This window comes from Carassius carassius, chromosome 12 (assembly GCF_963082965.1).
Source record: "Carassius carassius chromosome 12, fCarCar2.1, whole genome shotgun sequence".
Lineage (NCBI taxonomy): Eukaryota > Metazoa > Chordata > Actinopteri > Cypriniformes > Cyprinidae > Carassius > Carassius carassius.
The window spans coordinates 19,545,396-19,565,925 of NC_081766.1; the positions used below are offsets into that span (position 1 = coordinate 19,545,396).

General features: G+C 39.2%; 1 protein-coding gene across 1 annotated transcript in view; it reads right to left on the reverse strand.

Annotated features, from left to right (window-relative positions):
* Positions 1–20,530, reverse strand: part of LOC132155064 (glycogen debranching enzyme-like) — a 29,707-nt gene that overhangs the window by 5,864 nt on the left and 3,313 nt on the right. The window contains exons 2-23 of the mRNA XM_059563839.1: positions 14,044–14,254; positions 13,783–13,952; positions 13,041–13,244; positions 11,058–11,239; positions 10,845–10,956; positions 10,641–10,767; positions 10,428–10,530; positions 10,256–10,353; positions 10,000–10,139; positions 9,202–9,389; positions 7,900–8,023; positions 6,651–6,814; positions 6,482–6,583; positions 6,238–6,393; positions 3,474–3,624; positions 3,183–3,307; positions 2,812–2,924; positions 1,896–2,030; positions 1,502–1,632; positions 1,226–1,362; positions 939–1,072; positions 178–353 (exon numbers count right to left, since the gene is read on the reverse strand). Coding sequence (XP_059419822.1) covers positions 178–353; positions 939–1,072; positions 1,226–1,362; positions 1,502–1,632; positions 1,896–2,030; positions 2,812–2,924; positions 3,183–3,307; positions 3,474–3,624; positions 6,238–6,393; positions 6,482–6,583; positions 6,651–6,814; positions 7,900–8,023; positions 9,202–9,389; positions 10,000–10,139; positions 10,256–10,353; positions 10,428–10,530; positions 10,641–10,767; positions 10,845–10,956; positions 11,058–11,239; positions 13,041–13,244; positions 13,783–13,952; positions 14,044–14,254 — 3,183 coding nt within the window. The remainder of the gene's footprint in view (positions 1–177; positions 354–938; positions 1,073–1,225; positions 1,363–1,501; positions 1,633–1,895; positions 2,031–2,811; positions 2,925–3,182; positions 3,308–3,473; positions 3,625–6,237; positions 6,394–6,481; positions 6,584–6,650; positions 6,815–7,899; positions 8,024–9,201; positions 9,390–9,999; positions 10,140–10,255; positions 10,354–10,427; positions 10,531–10,640; positions 10,768–10,844; positions 10,957–11,057; positions 11,240–13,040; positions 13,245–13,782; positions 13,953–14,043; positions 14,255–20,530) is intronic.

Consider the following 20,530-nt stretch of genomic DNA (forward strand, 5'->3'; position numbering starts at 1 on the left):
GAATAATAACAGATCACTGTACCAGGTCATTGTTAAGTTTAGTCCTACAATCCTGTGTAAGCAGCCTAGATACTTTGGCTATTCGGCTAGCAACACTTAACAATTCATTTACTCTAGCGACTTGTGGAACTTCATTCTGACATATTGAGAGTTTTCTGTGGGTTACTAAGTAGTCACCTGCCGCCAAGGAAACACAGCACTGCACTTTCTGCTTTGTGATCTCACTGACACGGTAAGGCACATCACTCAGGGCTGGTGAGAGAGTCGGAAGAGCTGGAAAACGTCCAACAGCACACATTTGGACCGATCCAAGAGCCAACAGCTTCACAAAAGTTGACCCATTCTGCACAAAACTAACACAAACACATTCACATGCACACAATAAGGGAATGTAATATGAGACACTTGAACATACTTTCAAACATGACAACTTTTAAAATAGATTTTAGACAGAATTTTAGTGAAAAGAACGGAGTGTAGGTAAGATTGACCTTAACTAGGTTGCTGGCATGAGAGAATGCTTACTGCTGGAACATGCTAATAATTACAGGGACTAGGATTTGTTCTGCTACTGCAAATTAAAGGAGATCGAACCCAGTAGCAGATCTAGACAGGTGGTGCTGGGGAGGAGGAGGGCTGAAGAAAATTCACATGGCACACAGTACTGAGACAGACCAGGTTTAAAGTAAATAAAAAAGCTTGCTACATAACAGATTGGCTTAACCACTGGCTTGGGAGAACCAATTAGCTACTCAAAAGAGTTATAAGAAAATAGCTTTTTTTTTAGGATGTAATAATCATAGATTATTCTCCATAACAAATTTATCTTCAGGTATTAATAAAGGAGCCTTGACCTCGACCTAGAAGCAATCACTGGATAGGACAGAATTAGACACAAATGCCAGGATGATCTGCCTCAGTCCTCTTGAGACACTGACCTTGACATCTGTTTAAAGGTCACATCAACTGCAGTAGTGTAGGCCCCAACCAGGATAGCATCGAAGTAACAGGGGATGAGGTAGCGAGGGATGTGCTTCAGGTAGGCAAACATAGCCTTGAACCACTGACCCACCTAAGGACACATTAGTGACAAATTTACCTACTGGACTTAAGAACAGGAGTAGCAATAGGGAACTCTGGATCTTTCCAAAGACTTTAACCGCAGCTAACACCCTGAGATTATCAGCTACATACAGTATTTATTTTGATCACTTGACTCATTTACCTCGGCTAGTGTGCCCCCATGTGATATCAGTCTATTGCTCACATAGTCAATCATCCAATCCCCTTGTCTTAGGTTGTCACAGAATGGGTGACCAAGATCATTTTTGGGTCGAACATCTGCCATCACTGACAACAGACCTGTGAGAATGAAATGACAACATATTTTTTTGCCAGTGTGATTTCTTTAAGACGCCTAGACAGCCTTTAATCCCACAAAATATAAGCCTGCTGTATATTTTCCTGTTGAATACAAGTTTCATCTGCATCTTTCATCTACCTTGCAGACCACCGTATTTGAGTGGCTTCCAGCCGGGGATGTTGTAGCAGCCCCCTCCGTCTTCCTTCTCCTCTGCATCACAGCGAAACAGAAGAGCGTTCATATCAGCCAGAGTCATCTTAGATATAATCCTGGTGTGGAGATGAAACACAAAAAAGCACATTCAGAACTCCTCAATAATGACCGATGACATACGTAAATGTTCAGTTCTTTGTACACATTAAGTAAATCTATGTAGGAGATCTAGACTATAAGGCTTCAGCAGCTCTTAAGCACAGCAAAAACAGGATCGGGATGTCCATTAGCTTCAGTGGAAATTTGCAGATATGATCTAGACAGGGCTCCAGCACCATGATGGTGGAAAAGCATAAATGTGGATGAAACGTGAACTCACTCTGTCAGTGGACTCTTCAGTATGTCAAGTGTGTTTGGATCAGTCAGACTTCCTGCTTTATACAGCGGATTGAACTGAATGAGATGGTGCCTTAACACACCAACAAGGTCCTGAGATTTGGGGTCCAGACTCACCCTGAGAAAGAAAGAAACTTCACCTTTTTAAACTTATGATTAAAAACAACTTAATTAACACTACTGTTCAAAACCAGTGGTCAGTAAGTTTTTTTTAAAGTAATTAATACTTCCAGTCAACAAAGACATAACATTGATCACAAGTGACAGGAAAGAATCTATAATATTACAAACATTTTCTATTTTTAAATAATTACTGTTCTTTTACATTTCTATTCATTCAGGATATCTGATGAATTTCTATTAACCAAATATCCTGAAAAAAAAAAAACAATAAAAGTGTTTCAATTAAAATAATTAAGCAGGACAAATGTTTTCCACATTGATAATAATAAGAAATTTCTTGAACACCAGGTATTAAAATACATTTCAGAACAAACATGCTCCACTGAAGATGACTTTTGAAAATTCAGCTTTGACAAATTACCTTTTAAAATATATTCAAATAGAATTTTTTTTTGAAATTGTAATAATATTTAACAATACTATTGCTTTAACAAATAAACACAGCGTTGATGAGCATATTAAAACTAGTTAAAAAAAACCCCACACTTTTCAAAACACTTTCAATCTTTTGTTGCTGATGTCAAAGATTGTGTGTCCTATCAAGGCAACTATCCAATAGTATTTAATGTCAATCCCTGCGTAAAAAAGTCAGTAGCCTATTCCTATGCAGTTCATGTTGATATAAGCAAATTTCAAGTTTAAGTTTTTGTTGCTTTTTGTAAAAAAAAAAAAAAAAAAAAAAAAAAAACAGTAAAGTAAAGCTTTTGAAGTCTAACCTGAAAGCAATAACACTTCCAGGTGTCAGCTGCTCAAACACGATCTCCTGCACATATTCACTGCGCCCTCGAGACGTCACCCCAGCTTGCCGCACCACCTTACTGTCCTTCAGCTGAGAAAAGACAGAGATGCAAACAAAGGAACTTCTGAGAACAAAAGATAAGATTTACTCGTGCAGTGTTGACAGTATAGGCAATCAAAAAGCCATGCAAGTCCCGGCGGCAGATATTTACAACTAGGTAGGCTGTGGTGTTTAAACTGCAGGGTAGGGGTTGAGCTTTGCTGTTTTGTGAATGAGTGTTCTCAGCGGAGGCCATAGTGTTGGCTTTGGACAGTTATAATTAGAGCGGTCTCACAGCACTCAGGTTACCTGGATGTGCTCTTTAATCTCCACTGTGTACCCAGGCATGCCATTAATGTTCCTCTCGTCTTTTATGTAGGACCCGGCCTGCCTCTCCACGGTACGTGCCTCCAGCACCACCTCCTCTATCTTACCTGTGAGATTTCAGAGAGATTTCAGGGTTTGGCTTCCATTCAGGCGTGATGTCCAAGGACACATAATCGAGACAGAATAAAAGCAGATGCCAGAACAGAATCTCATTGAGTTAAACCTGAAGAAGGATCAGCCACTCTGATCAGGAGAAGCAAATCTTTGACACACCTGGGATGCACATTGATGGAACCTCGTTTGAGTAGCGATGGTGTTTGGGTTTCTTGAATGCAGTGCGGCACACAGCCACCACTGACTGGTGTGTACTGGGACAATGACGGGTGACCGCCACAATGTCTTCATCCACTTGGTCCACAAACACCTAAGAAAATACACATTTTTTACATTTGAACTTCAAGCGTATTCTTAAACTTAGACCTCATCATTGAAGCACAAATTCAAGCATCAAAAGCAGCCCACAGTATCTAAGTTCTATTTAATTAAAAATATGCATTTTCATTAATTTATAGGCTGTATGGTTACAGACACTATTAAAGGCAGTGACGATGTTGTTGGTGATCCTGAGTGTAATGTATAGTTATATTTTTTTTAGTTTTAGTGTTATGTGGCGAGTCTGAGTATAGTTTTACACATCAGCACAGTCTGTTCTTGTAATGTTAGTGATATGCAGACTTAAAATTTTTTGCACATTAATCTGACAATAAATTTGGCACACCCAGTTTTTCTGATGCACACCCAGAGTCTCTTTTCTGGCTACACTAGTGATTCTCTCTACTGACTGCCATTATCAATCTCTATCTATTCTTTCCTTTTTTAGAAAATTTTTCTTTTGCTATTTGAGGAAATGGGAATGCAAAAAATATATTTGTGGTCCACTGGCAACCTAACTTGTGTTACATCCCATATCACCATATGCAGGTGTGATGTCTTCTCTGTAGACAGATCTCCTCCACCATGTGCAAATAGCATATTACACAAAAACGAATATTTCTATCTCGGTGGGTTTTTAACTAAAGGCTGCGGTCCTTAAATATTTAGGTTTAAAAATGATCCAAAATCAATATTTGTGCAAGGACACAACCAGCCCGTGTTCGAAACTATCACCTTACTTTAGCCCGATTTACGGCGGTTAATTTATAATAATGTTTTCTAATTTGAGTGGTTCGGGTAGGTTTTTTTTTTTTAGGATCGTTTAATTATAGCCTATTCCCACAGAAGCTGGAATAATTAAATGTCAAAAAAACATTTTGATGATTTATTGTAATCAATAAAGATTATATGGAACACATGTGAATTCAATTAAATTATATTCCAGTTTTAAATGTGTTTCTGATTACAGGTAGCCTGGGTTTACACAAGATGTGTATTTTAAAGACAACCAGTTCGATGGGAGCATAGTTTGCATTTTGGGTTGAGAATTCCTTAATATGAAATTGGAATGATGTGACAATTAGAGATTAGACTGTACAGAACTTGTAATCTACATACACAGTATACTCCTAGTCACACAATGCTGATGTTGTTAACATTAATAATTTGAGAATAAAGTATAACAATAATAATAATTTGCAGGGTTTGATGTGATATGAGCTAATCGAACGCTAGATTAAATCACCATTGGTAGCGCGATTTATTGTAATGTTTTTTTTCCTCAGTTGGTCATAAAGTGTGGCAGACTTGTTACCTTCTTGTTCAGATGACAATATATGGTGAAAATGATTATTTGGGTCAAATATTCCAAGACATAGGCTAGAATCTGTTATTACTAAGTACAGTGAATATCCACACTGGTGCGGTGAATGACAGCTACACATTCATCTCAAAACAGATTCATCCGCGCTGGATCACAACCCACTCATAGAATATAATGAATTGGGCTAAAGACAAAAAGGACTGGACTGCTGCTGAGTGGTCCAAAGTTATGTTCTCTGATGAAAGTAAATTTTGCATTTCCTATGGAAATCAGGGTCCCAGAGCCTGGAGGAAGAGAGGAGAGGTACACAATCCATGTTGCTTAAGGTACAGTGTAAAGTTTCCACAGTCAGTGATGGTTTGCGGGGGCCATGTCATCTGCTGGTGTTGGTCCTCTGTGTTTTCTGAGGTCCAGTGTAAAGTTTCCACAGTCAGTGATGGTTTGCGGGGGCCATGTCATCTGCTGGTGTTGGTCCTCTGTGTTTTCTGAGGTCCAGTGTAAAGTTTCCACAGTCAGTGATGGTTTGGGGTGCCATGTCATCTGCTGGTGTTGGTCCACTGTGTTTTCTAAGCTAAGGAAAGTCGTGGCCTAATGGTTAGAGAGTCGGACTCCCAATCGAAAGGTTGTGAGTTCGAGTCCCGGGCCGGCAGGAATTGTGGTTGGGGGGAGTGCATGTACAGTTCACTGCAGTAATATCACGTTCAGTGCTATAAATCTCTCCGTTCCAGAATATTTGGTTCATAACATCAATCTTTGATTCAGGTGTTTGTGCAACCGTGCCCTGAAGATTTAACAAAAGTCTGGCTAGGCCCAAGTAAAAAAAAAAAAAGTACGTAGGAATTAGGAAAGTAAGTGAGAAGTGAGATCAAAATTACCTTGCTTGTTTCTTTCCGCCATTTCACCTTAGTGCGAAAAAAAAAAATGCATCGCTTCTTCTGCACGGAAAACGAGCAATTTTAATTGGTCGTCAATTCACTGTGAGTCTGTGTATCGTAGCAACGAGCACAAGACGGTGCTGTTATGAAACCAGTGGGAAAATAGATCTCGTGTATTGTTTATATATTTCGTGTGTGTGTATGTCTCTATGTGATAGAATTATTATATGATGCAAATAATTCTAGCCGGCTCAGCCAAACTTTATCAGATGTCGGCTCAATTTGGCTTAGGAAATTATTGGCTGGCGGCGGCTGAAATTCTTAATGGCGCAAATGGCGGTGCCTGGCGGAGGCTTCGGGGTCTACTGTGGACCACCAGAGGACCTCAGACTGACTTTGCATTTACCTGGTTGAAGCCTTTTGTTGCCAGTTCCTGGTGTAGCCGGTTGAGGGCCAGCTTTCCAGCGATGATTCCAGACTGCAGGTTGACCTCTTCAGGGGACGAAGGCTTAGCCTGAGGATTCCATTTGCTATAGAAGCGCTCCTCTGATACAACGGAGATCTGATTGCAGATACAAAAGAGAAGGACTTTTAAGATGTACTCAGAAAATGAACTCAACTGTGGGTGTGTGTGAAGTTAAATCTCTTGCCTGGTGGGGTACTAACTCATCGTAGCCTCTGGTGCTACCAGTGGCACAGCAGGCCATAGAAACAATAGCAGAGCTGGGCAGTGAATCATATACAGAGCGGATCTACAACACAAAACATCAAAATAAGAACTCCATCAACATACTGTATTATGTGTTTGAAACACTGTACCTGAATAGGGCACTCATTATCATGTGTGACATCCAGGAACATGGCATGGGCAATGCTGGGCACCAGAGGCCTGAGACTGGGCTGAAGAAAAGCCCCCACAGGTTCCCCTCCATACCGGTATACCAGCCTACCCTCCTCATGACTGTCTCCTGCACTCATCGCCTCTACAACAGCACAAAGAACAACACTATGCAAAATACGGAAGTGGAATCATTTTAATATGAGCTACTTATTTTTCCCCCAAAATAAAAACTTTATCACTATTTATCACTCACATTCCCAGAATTGCGAACCTGTATGACTTGCAGTTTTCAAAATTCAAATTATATTTAAACAAATCATTTGGACTGGTTTTGCTAAACATACCAATAGATTAATTGAAAAAATCTAAACAACTAAAAAAAAAAAAAGATTTTTCATGAAGTGGACATTGCCATCTCTCATGAACGCACCAAGGAGAGCTAGATGTGAAGATTTTCAATAAATAATGACTTCAAATTAGGACCATTTCACACGCAAATCTATTTTTTGTGTGTATGTAATATGGACTACTTTTTTCTGGTTTGTTTTATGGTGCACTTGTATCTTTTATGCTTGAAAGCTTCAATCAAAAAAAAATACAAAAACCTCATACAGATTTGGCACAACATGAGGTGAGTAAATAATGACAAAGCTAAAGAACACTGGTTTCAATCATTTGTGGTTAAGCTGTCAAGCTGGGTAGAATAGTTTCTGTACACTTAGACTACCATTCAAAAGTTTGGGGTCATTAAGATTTTTATTTTGAAATAAATTAATACTTTTATACATTTTTTCAGCAAGAATGCATTAAATTGATCAAAAGTGACAGTAAATACATTTATAATGTTACAAAAGACTTTTATTTCAAACAAATGCTGTTCTTTAGAACTCACTCTTCATTGAAGAATACGGAAAAAAAATCATAAGTGATTTATAAGTGCTGTATAAGAAATGTTACTTCAGCACCAAATTAGCAATATAATATTTTACAATATTCCTCTTTTTAAAGTCTTTTAAAAAAAAATAAATGCAGCCTTGATGAGCATGAAAGATTTATTTCAAAACTTCTTTCAAAAATCTTTCTGGCCCTCCAAACTTTTGATTGGTGATCATAGTGTAACAATTCAAAATGTTTGATGGAGTTATATTTCATGTCATACACTCATGTAACAAAAACATTATAACAAAACAGCCACAATGCAAGACCAGGATTATTAGAACGTCATACCTCTGATGAGTGAAGAGATTCCTAATCTAGTTACAAAGACATTATCCAGCTCCTCGCTGCCTGTGAAGAGCTCGGCCACCACGTACAGGTCAGGTCTGAGGGTGCGGGCAGCATCCAGCATGAACTGCAGCAAGCAGGGTTAGGGCAAGACGCGCAGCCAAGAGGAAACCAAACCACGGTTGTTAGTGTGTCAGATGGAGTGTGAAAAACAGGTTCAGAAAGGGAGAGAGTCATGCCTCAAATGAAGCCAAAATGAAAGATTTTGGACATATATATTTAGGAGAGATAGTTCAGAGAGAGAATAACAGGTGATGCATTGCAAAAAGAAAGACAAACAAAAAAGACATTGTTAGTGTCATGCTAAAAGACTCTTCAATACCTCTGATAAGACTAGTTATTCCCAGCCGGTTAACAAACACATTGTCAATCAGCTCGCTGCCTGTAAAGAGCTCAGCTATCACATAGAGATTGGGTCTGACTGATCTGGCTGCTGCCAACATGGCCTGCAGAGCACAACATGAGTTAAAAGTGAGAGGGGTTGCTGGCTTAAAAAAAACTGTGAACTGATCCTAAAGGGTTTTGTTAGGTGATATTTGAGTCCCTTATACACATACGTGTTAAAATAACTTTAACAATAAACAGCTGTTACCGATTTAGAATTGTACTTTTCAGCAATATGGACATTACTTTGACACAGTCCCCTTTGATAACAGGTCACTCTTAATTGTAAATGTAGAAACATTCATTTTCTATCACAATTAGTCTTTTTTTTTATGAAAAGGAGTTGCATTACTAGTATGATTGTGATGTTTTTAGCAGCTGCTTGAACTCTCGTTCTGATGGCACACATTCACTGCAGAGGAACGCAATGCTAGATTTCTCCAAATCAGTTTTGAAGAAACAGAAAACTCAACTATGATATCACTCATCTTGGATGGCTTGAAGGTAAGTAAATGTTCAGCAAAATTACAATTTTTGTGTGTCCGTTAAGTCCACGAGACCGTAGGGCGTCCCAATAAGCAAAGGATGGAGAACAAGCCACTCTTAATATTTTTTGTGTGTGAAGTACAGCCTGTGATGTAGCAATCAGTGGATGGGGAACAATCATTATCCAAATGGTACGAACTAGGACAGTAATTAACGAACCTGTCATAAAAAAATGTATAAGGAAAATAAAAAAAACATCCTGCACCCCTTTATCCACGGTAATATTCATCTTTACACATAGTTAATCTCAAAACACGTTATTCATCTGTGATCTAGCCAAAAGTAATAATCCATATTTTAACACTGTCACGGTACCTCAGCCACATGCAGTGGAGTTGAATGGCAGTTGTCCAGACGCACTCCCACAAAGTGCTTGGCCGTAATCTCTGTGTATTTCTGCATGTGGGCCCACAGGTAGGGGCAGTCCTCGGGCCCATTGCCATACCGCAGTTTAACACTGTCATCCCAGCAGATCAGCTCCCTCCTGATGTAGACGTTGGACCCTAACCAGAATAAGGAGAAGAAAAAGCTACTGATTCAACTTAATGCCAAAAAGGCTTGGCAAGTTTTGCCAAGGATTAGGGTTGAGTAAATGTGTTGATATCGCCACCTTGTGTGTACAATCAGAATTACATCAATGCTCTCATAGAAATCCACTGTGACATTATTAATTTGTACAAGTAGGCCTATAATCTGCACAAATTTTAGGAGAAAATCTGTGGATTTCTGAGGACTGGGTTTAAATATGGTTAAAGAGTGGTTTTCAATATTGTAGCTGAAAAAGTTTGGTCAAACTTTTGATCAAATAAATTTCATCCTTGCTAAATAAAAGAAGTCATTTATTTAAAAAAGATCTTACTGACCCCAAACATTTGAACAGTAATACATGTTCAAAGATCTTCAAACTGCAATTTTAGTAAGAAAAAAACAAACACACACACACACACACACACACGCACACACACACACACACACACACACACACACACACACACACACACACACACACACACACACACACACAGCCAAACATTCAATTTAGCCACTGAAAGAACAGCTGTTGTTATTCAAGCTCTATGTTTTTATGTGGATCAGAAAGGCAAACTGGTAAACCTGGCTCTGCAAAGTTCCTCAGGGGATCGTCCCCCATGACCCAGCCATTATGGGCCAGGAAGTGACATGACTTTTCTGGTTGGTTAATCAGCTCCAGATCCTGCTCCAAAGTTGCGCTCTCAAATGGGAAAGTGAAATATCTGTATATAGACAAAACAGCATTAGATATCATAGCAAACATAACAAACAAACTGTATTACTCAAAGGATTATATTGCACAATCTTCAGAAGAGGCTGATGGAATGAACTGTGATACCTAGTAACCAGAGGATGTTTCCTGGTGACGGGGCCCAACTTGGGTCCGTGGTCAGCTATTCTGTCATAGCTTACAGTTCCATCAATGCAGTTAGTAGCCTGAAGGTAAATAAATGACATCAATGCATTGGATTCCATAGAAATGAGAAATAAAGGAATAGAGAGAGACTCACCTGCTCCTGATGGTGCCGAATTTCATGATACTGTTCACTATTGAGTTCCTCCAGTCTTCTCCTCAGCCAGTTACAGCAATCCTCAATGGCACCAGGAGTGTTGCTACAACAACATAAAACTAATGTTTCATTCAGCTCCATAAATTCAGTGCATAAAGAATAATAATCATACTATAGTGAACACATGCTCAATGCATACAGCAGCATACTGACCCATGGGGCACAAAGTTTTCTAGAGCGGAGTTCATGTCCACCGTGTTACCAAAACGTCTGTACTGAGGGTCCTGGATGATCTTCAGTTGCTGCTTGCCCTCAGTCTTGCTCCTATCAGGTTTGGCTCCTGTGCACAAACCACTAAACACATTAACATTTTAATTTCTCTTAATGTAAGTGTCTGAGAACCTCTCAGGAACTCACCACTTTGGAGTAAATCTCTGAACTGCTCCACCATTGGTTCCACTTTGACTTGGAAGAACTCCCACAGTTTAATCTTAGGAAACACATCCTGCCAGAGAACTCCACGAATGGCCTAGTGAAAACGCATTACAGTTTGTCTTGAAGGAAATAAGAGCACCTTATACTTCATAAAGAATTCTGTTTTAAGGCTTCTACAGATACTGATTTACTCACATGGAGGTGTTCGTGATTCTGGATTAGGGCTGGGAGACCCCTGTCTTCGTATTTGCCATCAGCTATAGCACAGGTGATGTGCCACAGGGCTCTATCCAGTACCCAGGCCGGTTTCAGATGGGGAGAGTTCACCAGGTTATAACCACACTCTGGATGTTTCTTAATCCATTTGCTGTTAGCAGCTGAGAAAAGCAGGAAAACAAAAAGGTTATCATGGCATTGTCAAAGAAATAAACAAAAATGAACAAAAATAAAGAGAGAGAGAGACATCACAGAAAAGTGACTGAATTAGTGATTCAAACTTTTGTTGAAATTTTCTTTCAGATGTACTGATGTTTTTTAGGAGCAAATTGCAGGTCCGTGAGAGACAGAATAAACACAAGCCATACACAATGAGGTCCAAAAGTCTGAGATCACCAATGAAAATGTGTGTATTTACCATTTTCTTAATTTAATGCAATATTAATAATACCATTAGTAGTTTCAAAGTAATGTAGAACCTTAAATATTTGTTATTTTAATTTATTTATCATCTACACCATCATTCAAATGTTTTGAATACTTTTATTCAGCAAGGTTGTATTAAACTGATCAAAAGTGACAGTGAAGACATTTATAATCTATTTCTAAATAAAATGCAGTTCTTTTGAGAAATTTATTCATCAAAAATGTATTTATCTGAAATTTCCCTGAAAAGCAAAAAAACAGTTTGCACAAAAATGTTACGCAGCAAAAGAAATGATTCTCAAGCAGCAAATCCGCATATTAGAATGATTTCTGAAGGATCATGTGACACTGGAGACTGGAGTAATGATGCTGAAAATACAAATTGTAATAATACTTCTCAATATTACAGATTTCACTGTATTTTTGATCAAATAAATGCAGCCTTGGTGAGCATAAGAGACTTCATTCAAAAATATAAAAGAAATCTTACCAATACCAACCCCAAACTTTTGAACAACAGTGTATATTTATTGAACGTCACATCATTTTTTTAATTTACTTTTAAAAATTTGACTTTGATTCACAAAATCATAACGTGGCCTCAGATTTTGTACCCCACTGCATATATATATAACCTGTATAAATGCACATACAGCACACAGCACTGGACTTCCCCTTGTTTAAATGTGTGGCATTAGCACAGCGCTTCAGATAAGGTATCACACACTCCTTGACCTTTAACTCTGCTGAACTCTGGTATAAGCGATGAACTATGAACTTTCTATTTGAGCCTGACTACCCGAACACTTCAATGAAGAGTGTAACTCAAGGTAAAAGTTCAAGGGTTCAAGGAAAAAGAAACGTGGTCTTACAGTGGTCTTAGTGATGTCGAAAAGAGACTGAAGAAACTCTAAGCACAGCGAGTTAACATTTAAAAATCCCCCGCAGTAAGTCATTTATAAGCACGTTCTTCTCTAAACCTCCACAATCAGTCAGCAGATCTGAATAAAAGTTTTAAATGTTCCTCTTTAGTATTCTGTTCACATATTGAGACTCTCTAGCAGTTCTATACAACTGCTGAAATGCAGCATGGCACTAAATTAGACAGGCCAAATGTTGCGCCAACAGTTCATGTTCTCTGGAAATAAACTATTTTTAGAATTGAAGTCAATGTGAAGGCTTTTAGTGGGGGCTTACAGGAGATTACAGTCAATCAGTTGGAACTGTGGCCTTTTCCATTGGAATATGAGAACCCACTATAGCTGGATTCAGCAGACAGATAATTTTCATGCAATACTTATGGGAAGTCCAGTGGGTGTGACATGTTATATTCAGTCGAAATAATTTCACAACAGTTTGCCAATTCTTTTATAATTATGAATGGACAGTAGCTTTTTTAAATTCTTTGGATAGAACTGTCAGCCAATTGAAAAAATAGCATAAAACAACATAGAAATATGTATGTGTCTAAAAACGTACAGAAAGGATAACAGAAAATGAAAACAAACACACACACACACACACACACACACATACCCGTATGATTGTAAACCACATCCATGATGCAAAGCATGTTCCACTCATTCTTTATTTTCTCCACCAGACTGCCAACATCTGTCCAGGTGTAAGTCTGTCCGGGAGGAGAGAAGTCTGGGTTAAGCTCCAGCTGATCGGCCAGAGAGTAACAGGAGCGAGACTCTCCCAGCGTCTGCAACGGCGTGAAGTGAATCATATTATACCCTAAAAAGATGCACATGAAATACAAAATCAGTTACTTTGAAACAAATTACTAACTGAATGTTATAAAACATTTCAGTTAATGTGCCAATGTGATGAAACCACATAAATGAAATTCACAGCAAACTGTGGTATACAGTAGTAAATTAGCAATATAATTTCATAAATTAATCTACTGTATGAAGGCACTGCTCATGTGAAACACTAATCAGTTAGTTTAGAGAACTTAGATTTCAACTATAGGACTAAATGTTAAAAATGTAAAGTAACACATGATTTACATACTGTTATTACTTTGAAATAAAGAACTCAATAAAAATGGTTCACTTCCAAAAACTGCAGACATTACAGTTGCTTTCTGCCTATTAACTTGGACTTACTTAAACTTTTTAAATATATTTGCTGAGTTTCTACATGGTTATTTGTCCGTTATTGATTTATGAATTTAAGGAGATAAGAAAAGTTCAAATGCAGTTAAAGTTGAAATTTTGGTAAACAATTGGGTAAAAGAGTAACTAATATAATACCACCGGCTTTTTACCTGTCTCTTTGGTGACTCTCAGCCTGTCCAGCCACTCATCCAGGGGCCCGAGGCATTTGGATAGGTATGTCTGGATACTGATGCAGTCCAGGGGCAAGACGTGGTTGTCCGCCCCTACCCGGAGCACTGGGTCCACCACAATATACCCACCACCAGACTTCTCCTTATCTCTGAAGAGTAAAAAACAAATGATATGATGTACAGTCTTAATAAAATATAGATGTAGATGTGACAGTATACATTTTTAGGCATCTAACTGACCCATGGCCAAAGTAATACTGGTAAGAGCCTGAAATCTTGAGGTCAAGGGTGCAGAACTTGTCCGAATCATCCTCTCTTCCAGTAGGGTTAATCCAGTCTAAGGCATGGAACTTGTGGTGCTCAAATCGCTCCCCTTCTGTGGGGTAGTTGGTGTGAACATGCACGTGTTTCCCCTGAAGAGTTGGGCCCAGACGAAACTGGAGCTCATACCCTGAGCAGAAACACAACAGAAGCTTCACAACTCATATTTTGTTGTTTTTAGGGTACAATAAATAAATCACTTATATGCAGTGTTTTTAAGCTCAAATTTAAGACTTTTACAGACCTTTTCAAGACCTGCACAAAAACAAAAAATACCATATAAGAGGGGTAGGGAAATGTCTATGACATATTAACTGCAAAATGACTGTAAAGGAGCATGATTTACAGTTCAGACATAGGTTTTCACAAAAACAAAAAGTTAATAAAAAATAAACATGTTGATAAAAATTCACATGTCAGCCTTTAAACTATTTTTAAGAAAATGGAGTCAAAAGTAACAATTATTATATTAATTTAAAAATATATATTATAAATCATTATATTTATTAAATAACAAAATATATTTTACCGTCTTAATTGTACAGATTTTTATAATGCATTATCTTCTGATTTTCACATTGGTCTGAACAAAAACAGCAGGCGGGCTTATTGAAAATGCACATTCAATTTCTGCCAGCAGGAGGCACTTTTGGAAGGCAAGAAATATAGCCGTTGTACACAATACACAATGCAGCGCAGCATATGACTTTGAGATGACCAGCGCTCATGTTAATTTAACTCTTTCTCTGCCATTGACAAGTTATCTTGTCATTTAGAAGACAATGCTTCCCCACCAAAGACAAGCTTTCACTGTTATACACTTGGGGGCACTATTACACATCTTCTGAATGAGTACAAAACCTCATGAACAAAAACACACATGAACAGGATGGAGAAATGATTGATCTCTTATGTAAACAGATGAAAAATAATGCAATCATCAGCAACAGACAGCATAGAAATGAAAAGTGCAAAATCTTACGGAGTAAAATGTTGATCTAGGAAGTGGTATATGTATGTGCAAGCCTTGAGGGGTATTACTGGAAGCGATTTACTGGATTTATGCTTTGATAATTGTACTGAATATTATCCAGATGTAGTTTTCAATAACAGATAAAAAAAAAAGACTTCTCAACTTTTTGTTCAAAATTATGCATTTTTATGAAACCTACCTATATGCTTTATGAAACCTACCTCTATATGCTTTAAGCTTGAATAAAACATAACTTTTTTGTTCAAAAGAAGAGGCTTTGATCTTCATTTTGGTATATTGCATATACAAATATTCATACAGCAAAATATACTGGAGGCGATCAAAGTTGAGTGAAAATAATCAAAATCGCTGGTAGTGGCTGGCATCTTTTTTTCAAAAATGCTGGCAGGGAAAGAGTTAATGAAATGGTTGTCTTTTGAAGTTTAATCATTAAGCCATATTGCAATTCTTGTTTTTCGTACCCAAATTTAACATTAAGGAAGTCGTGCCCTAGTGGTAAGAGAGTTAGACTCCTAATCCTAGGGTTGTGGGTTCGCGTCTCGGGCCGGCAATACCAAGACTGAGGTGCCCTTGAGCAAGGCACCGAACCCCCAACTGCTCCCTGGGCACCACAGCATGAATGGCTGCCCACTGCTCTGGGAGTGTGTTTATGGTGTGTGTGTGTGTGTTCACTGCTGTGTGTGTGCACTTTGGATGGGTTAAATTCAGAGCACGAATTCTGAATATGGGTCACCATACTTGGCTGTATGTCACGTAGGGCTGGGTATTGTTCAAAATCTTTCGATCCGGTGCCAGTTTCGATACCTCAGTTTCGATACCGGTTCCTAACGATACTTTTTTCGATACCATATGTTTTAAAATCCATTTCAACATATACACAAATACATTAAACACAAAACTTTTATTTTTCACCTTAATTAAAACAAATTCTGGTAACACTTCACACTCAGGATAACATTATTAATACAACTGGTTGTGCTTTTTGGATAGGGGTGCGCCAGCAGACACTCAGGATTGGTATCAATCCTTGCTTGGCCAAAATTAACAAAAAAAAAGAGAAACCTTTTTGCCACAACATGAACATATTATAAATAATATAAATAAATAAACAAATGATATTGTGTACAGGCTAATATTGAACCAACTAAAATGCAAAGGAATGTAAAAAAATACCTTTTTAGTGCAAAATCAAACTGTACTTGTAGCAAACCTTTAACAATAAATCCTGTGACTGCTCTGTGGCACTTATCTCATCTTTGCGTGGACATTTTTCCTCATGCTGCCAGTGTGAAGGGATTGGCACCTTCTGGTATTGTCTTCCTATTCCTAACATCAGGGTAGACCGGTGCAGAGGCTAATGTGAATGGGGAAATAACAGTGCTGACGCTACAGCAACCGACTAGCAGCACAAGCTAACATACATAAAGTGGTAGTCAAATTCAGGGGCGGACTGGGACCAGAAAGTGGCCCTGGACATTCTGGTCCACAGCAGCCCACCACATCATAACGCAAACGCCCCTGTTTTGATGTCATTTATTAATTTAATATTTAACTATACAGTTTGGGGATTTTAACCAATAGGGCAACTGATCCTCCATTGAAAAAAAAAAAGAACAGCAGCTGTTCATTTAGCCACTCCTAGTGAGTGATACATGCTCATCAAGACAAACATTCTTCTAGAACTCACATTTTGCATTCAGTTAACAGATCCATACGAATCATGCTTTAAATAGAAGTTTATAAACTCAAACGATAGCTTTATGTGCTTTACAGATTAACTTGAAGTCTTTATTCATTCGAGATGTTCAATAATAGATCATCTTTGGCTTGGTAATACAAGTTCATGATCCGATTAGTGAACCGATGATTCTTTTGAGTCAATCTTTTAAAATAATCATTTATTTTGTTTAACGAAACCAGTGTGGAAACCAGTGTTTCACAAACTGGATAGATCTGAGCTGCAGGGCTCGCAAAATCGCTAGCCCGACGTCCCGGTGTGTCTTCCAGTCCGACGGGCTATCGTGAATAGTGATGTAAAATTCCTAACTTGATTCGCGTTGTTCACTCGCTCGAAGGGGTGAAACGGATCGTAGCTGATCGTTTGCACTTGTTTCTTAATATTGCTGATTCAAGCGTTTTAAACAATTCACGAGCGTTCAGAGCTTGCACGCACTCAGTCAAAGTACGCGCTGCGAGCAGCATTTCAGACAATGCGCGTACACAGACTGAATTCATCTTTCGCGTATCGTAACTTCTGAATGAACACATACACACACAATTATCTCAAAATAATTGTCTCTGCAAGTATTCTTGTAAACACAGTTGGTTATGTTTTAAGTAAACGAGTATCTTCAGAAATCCTCCCCGTCACGTCACGTGGTGGTGGACAGCCAATCACGGCGAATTTAGGTCCTTACATGCACGTATGCTACAAGCTCACACAGACACACAAAAAAAAAAACCCTTGGCTTTTAGAACCGAAATTTGGCACCGAACGATAAATAATTTTTTGATACTCCTTGTATTGAAGTTTTTCGTTCGATACCATAAAGGCATCGAAGTGTAGTACCCAGCCCTAATGTCACGTCACTTTTTTAAGACCTCTTGAAATCATAATTAAGAATTTCTTGTTAAGACTTTTAATGGACTTACATTTGATACAACTAAATTTAAGACTTTTTAAAGACCCGTGGAAACCCTGAATTAACCTGTTAACCAGACCCCCCATTATGGGACTCACATCTGAAAGTGCCCAATCTAATTTAAAAATGTAACGGTTCCTTACTTTAGTGTGTTACACACATAATTTTGGTGTCTTTGGAAAGAAGACCCATTGGGCTTTACTATTTATCAAACAGATTTGATAATGCTCAAAAATATTAAAAGTTATAGACACTGAAGTGCCTTGAAAACTTTGTTTACCACACTGAATTGTTTTTTATTTTTTTATATAAAATGGAGCAGGTTAGGGTATGTTACAGGTTTAGCTGGTGTGTAATGAAGGCGCACGAGGAAGACGATATACAAAAGGTACTTTTAATAATTGATGGAGAATATAATGAATGTCTTCATTATACATGAAGACAACTTAGGATTCAACAATAATCACGGACGAGGAAGAACTAAACAGACAAGGTATTTAAGCACACGGGAGGTAATCAGGGAAATGGAGACAGGTGGGGATTAATCAATTAACAAAACAAGAAAAGGAAGATGACCAAATAAGGAAACAGAAAGTCACTGAATGTAACAGTTCGCTCCCTCCCGGAATGGTGCATCCTCGCACCGCAAGGGGAATACCAGTGGAGGGAGGGTGGGGGTTCTGGAGGTGGGCATGGGGCAGGCAAGGGGCAGGCGAAGATGGTGCAAGGAGCTTGGAACCAGGGCAGAGTGGAAGGAGGGAGGAGCCAGGGAGGAGCCCGGAGCAGCCAGATGGTGCTCCAGAGCCGAGCCAGGATGATGACCCATGGGGGCGTCGAAGGCGGGAGGAGCCATGGTGGAGTAGTAGCCGACGGGCTGAACGGAACCAGCGGAGAAAACAGGAAATTCAGGGCTGGGCGGAACCAGCGGAGACACAGGAGATTCAGCGCTGGGCGGAACCAGCGGAGACACAGGAGATTAAGGGCTAGACAGAACCAGCAGAGACACAGGAGATTCAGGGCTAGGCGGAACCAGCGGAGAAACAGGAAATTCAGGGCTGGGCGGAACCAGCGGAGACACAGGAGATTCAGCGCTGGGCGGAACCAGCGGAGACACAGGAGATTAAGGGCTAGACGGAACCAGCGGAGACACAGGAGATTCAGGGCTAGGCGGAACCAGCGGAGAAACAGGAAATTCAGGGCGGGCGGAACCAGCGGAGAAACAGAAAATTCAGGGCTGGGCGGAACCAGCGGAGAAACAGAAAATTCAGGGCTGGGCAGAACTAGTGGAAATGGAGTAGAGGAACTGACTGGTCTAAGAGGAGGTGGGAGTGGGAGGTTGGGAGGTTGGGAGGGAATACAGGAGGATCAGGGCTGGACGGATCCAGTGGAGACACAGGAGATTCAGGGCTGGACGGAACCAGCGGAGAAACAGGAAATTCAGGGCTGGACGGAACCAGCGGAGAAACAGGGGATTCAGGAATTACCTCCACAAACCAGTCTATAAGGTCCATTACTTCCTCCAGATAACGAACAATAGACACCAGTACTTCTTTGGGACAGTTCGATTCAATAAACTGGTTGAAGAAAATGGTTCACCGGATCTTTTGCGCTCAACGTAATGGCGTCATTGGTGCTGATTGCCCTTGATTCAAGCCTTCTGTTTACCTGCACTAATAACACTAGCACAGAATCAGTTCAGAATCAATAACCAAAAGAATCAGTTTGGTTCAGACGCTCTGTGTGTCAGTCTGCTTCACGCTGAATCACACATGCGCAGTATCATCAGCTCCTCGGTTCTTGAATCGGACGTGTCTGACAGAAATGGTTCTTGACTCGTGAATGAGTGAGTCTGTTGTTCGTTATCTGGCTCGGCTCTGTGTTCTTCTTCAGTTCTCTCTTCACAGCAGTTCAGTCAGTGTACTGTTTGAGTACATTAATTACTCTGGGATATTGGTTTGTTTGAACTCAGAGGGAGTGTCAGCCACATTAAAACAGTTTACAGCTTAAGTCATTTGTGGATTAATGCGTATTGGAGACGCGAACCATTTCAAACGATTCAGTTCGATTTGGTCAACTGGTTCAAAAAGATCCGGTTACATCGAATCGTTTGCGAACCGGATATCACAAACTGCTTTGTTTTGAACTCTCTCACACAACAGACACGGAAGAGAAGACAATGCTGAATAAAGTCGTAGTTTTTGCTATTTTAGGACCAAAATGTATTTTCGATGCTTCAAAAAATTCTAACTAACCCTATGATGTCACATGGACTACTTTGATGATGTTTTTCTTACCTTTCTGGACATGGACAGTATACCGTTCACACAGCTTCAATGGAGGGACTGAGAGATCTCGGACTAAATCTAAAATATCTTAAACTGTGTTCCAAAGATAAACGGAGGACTTACGGGTTTGGAACAACATGAGGGTAAGTTATTAATGACATAATTTTACTATTTGGGTGAACTATCCCTTTAATTAGCTTTCTTGGGTTGTCACTTTTGTGAAAAAAATCCTGTTTGATTTGAGTGACAAGTGTTCATTGAATCGATTGTAAAATCGATTTTGCATGTCTAAATACGTTTTATACGGCAAATAACACCAAATATAGGTAAATCCACAGACAACAGGCAGGACGAATGTAAAGATTCAATATATTGGTAAAGACCAATATTTCTGATGATTTATTGGCGTGAAGTTTCGTGCACAATGACAAACAGGAGTGCAACATTCTCGAAAAACAATAAGCAGAGTGGACTGCCATAACAAT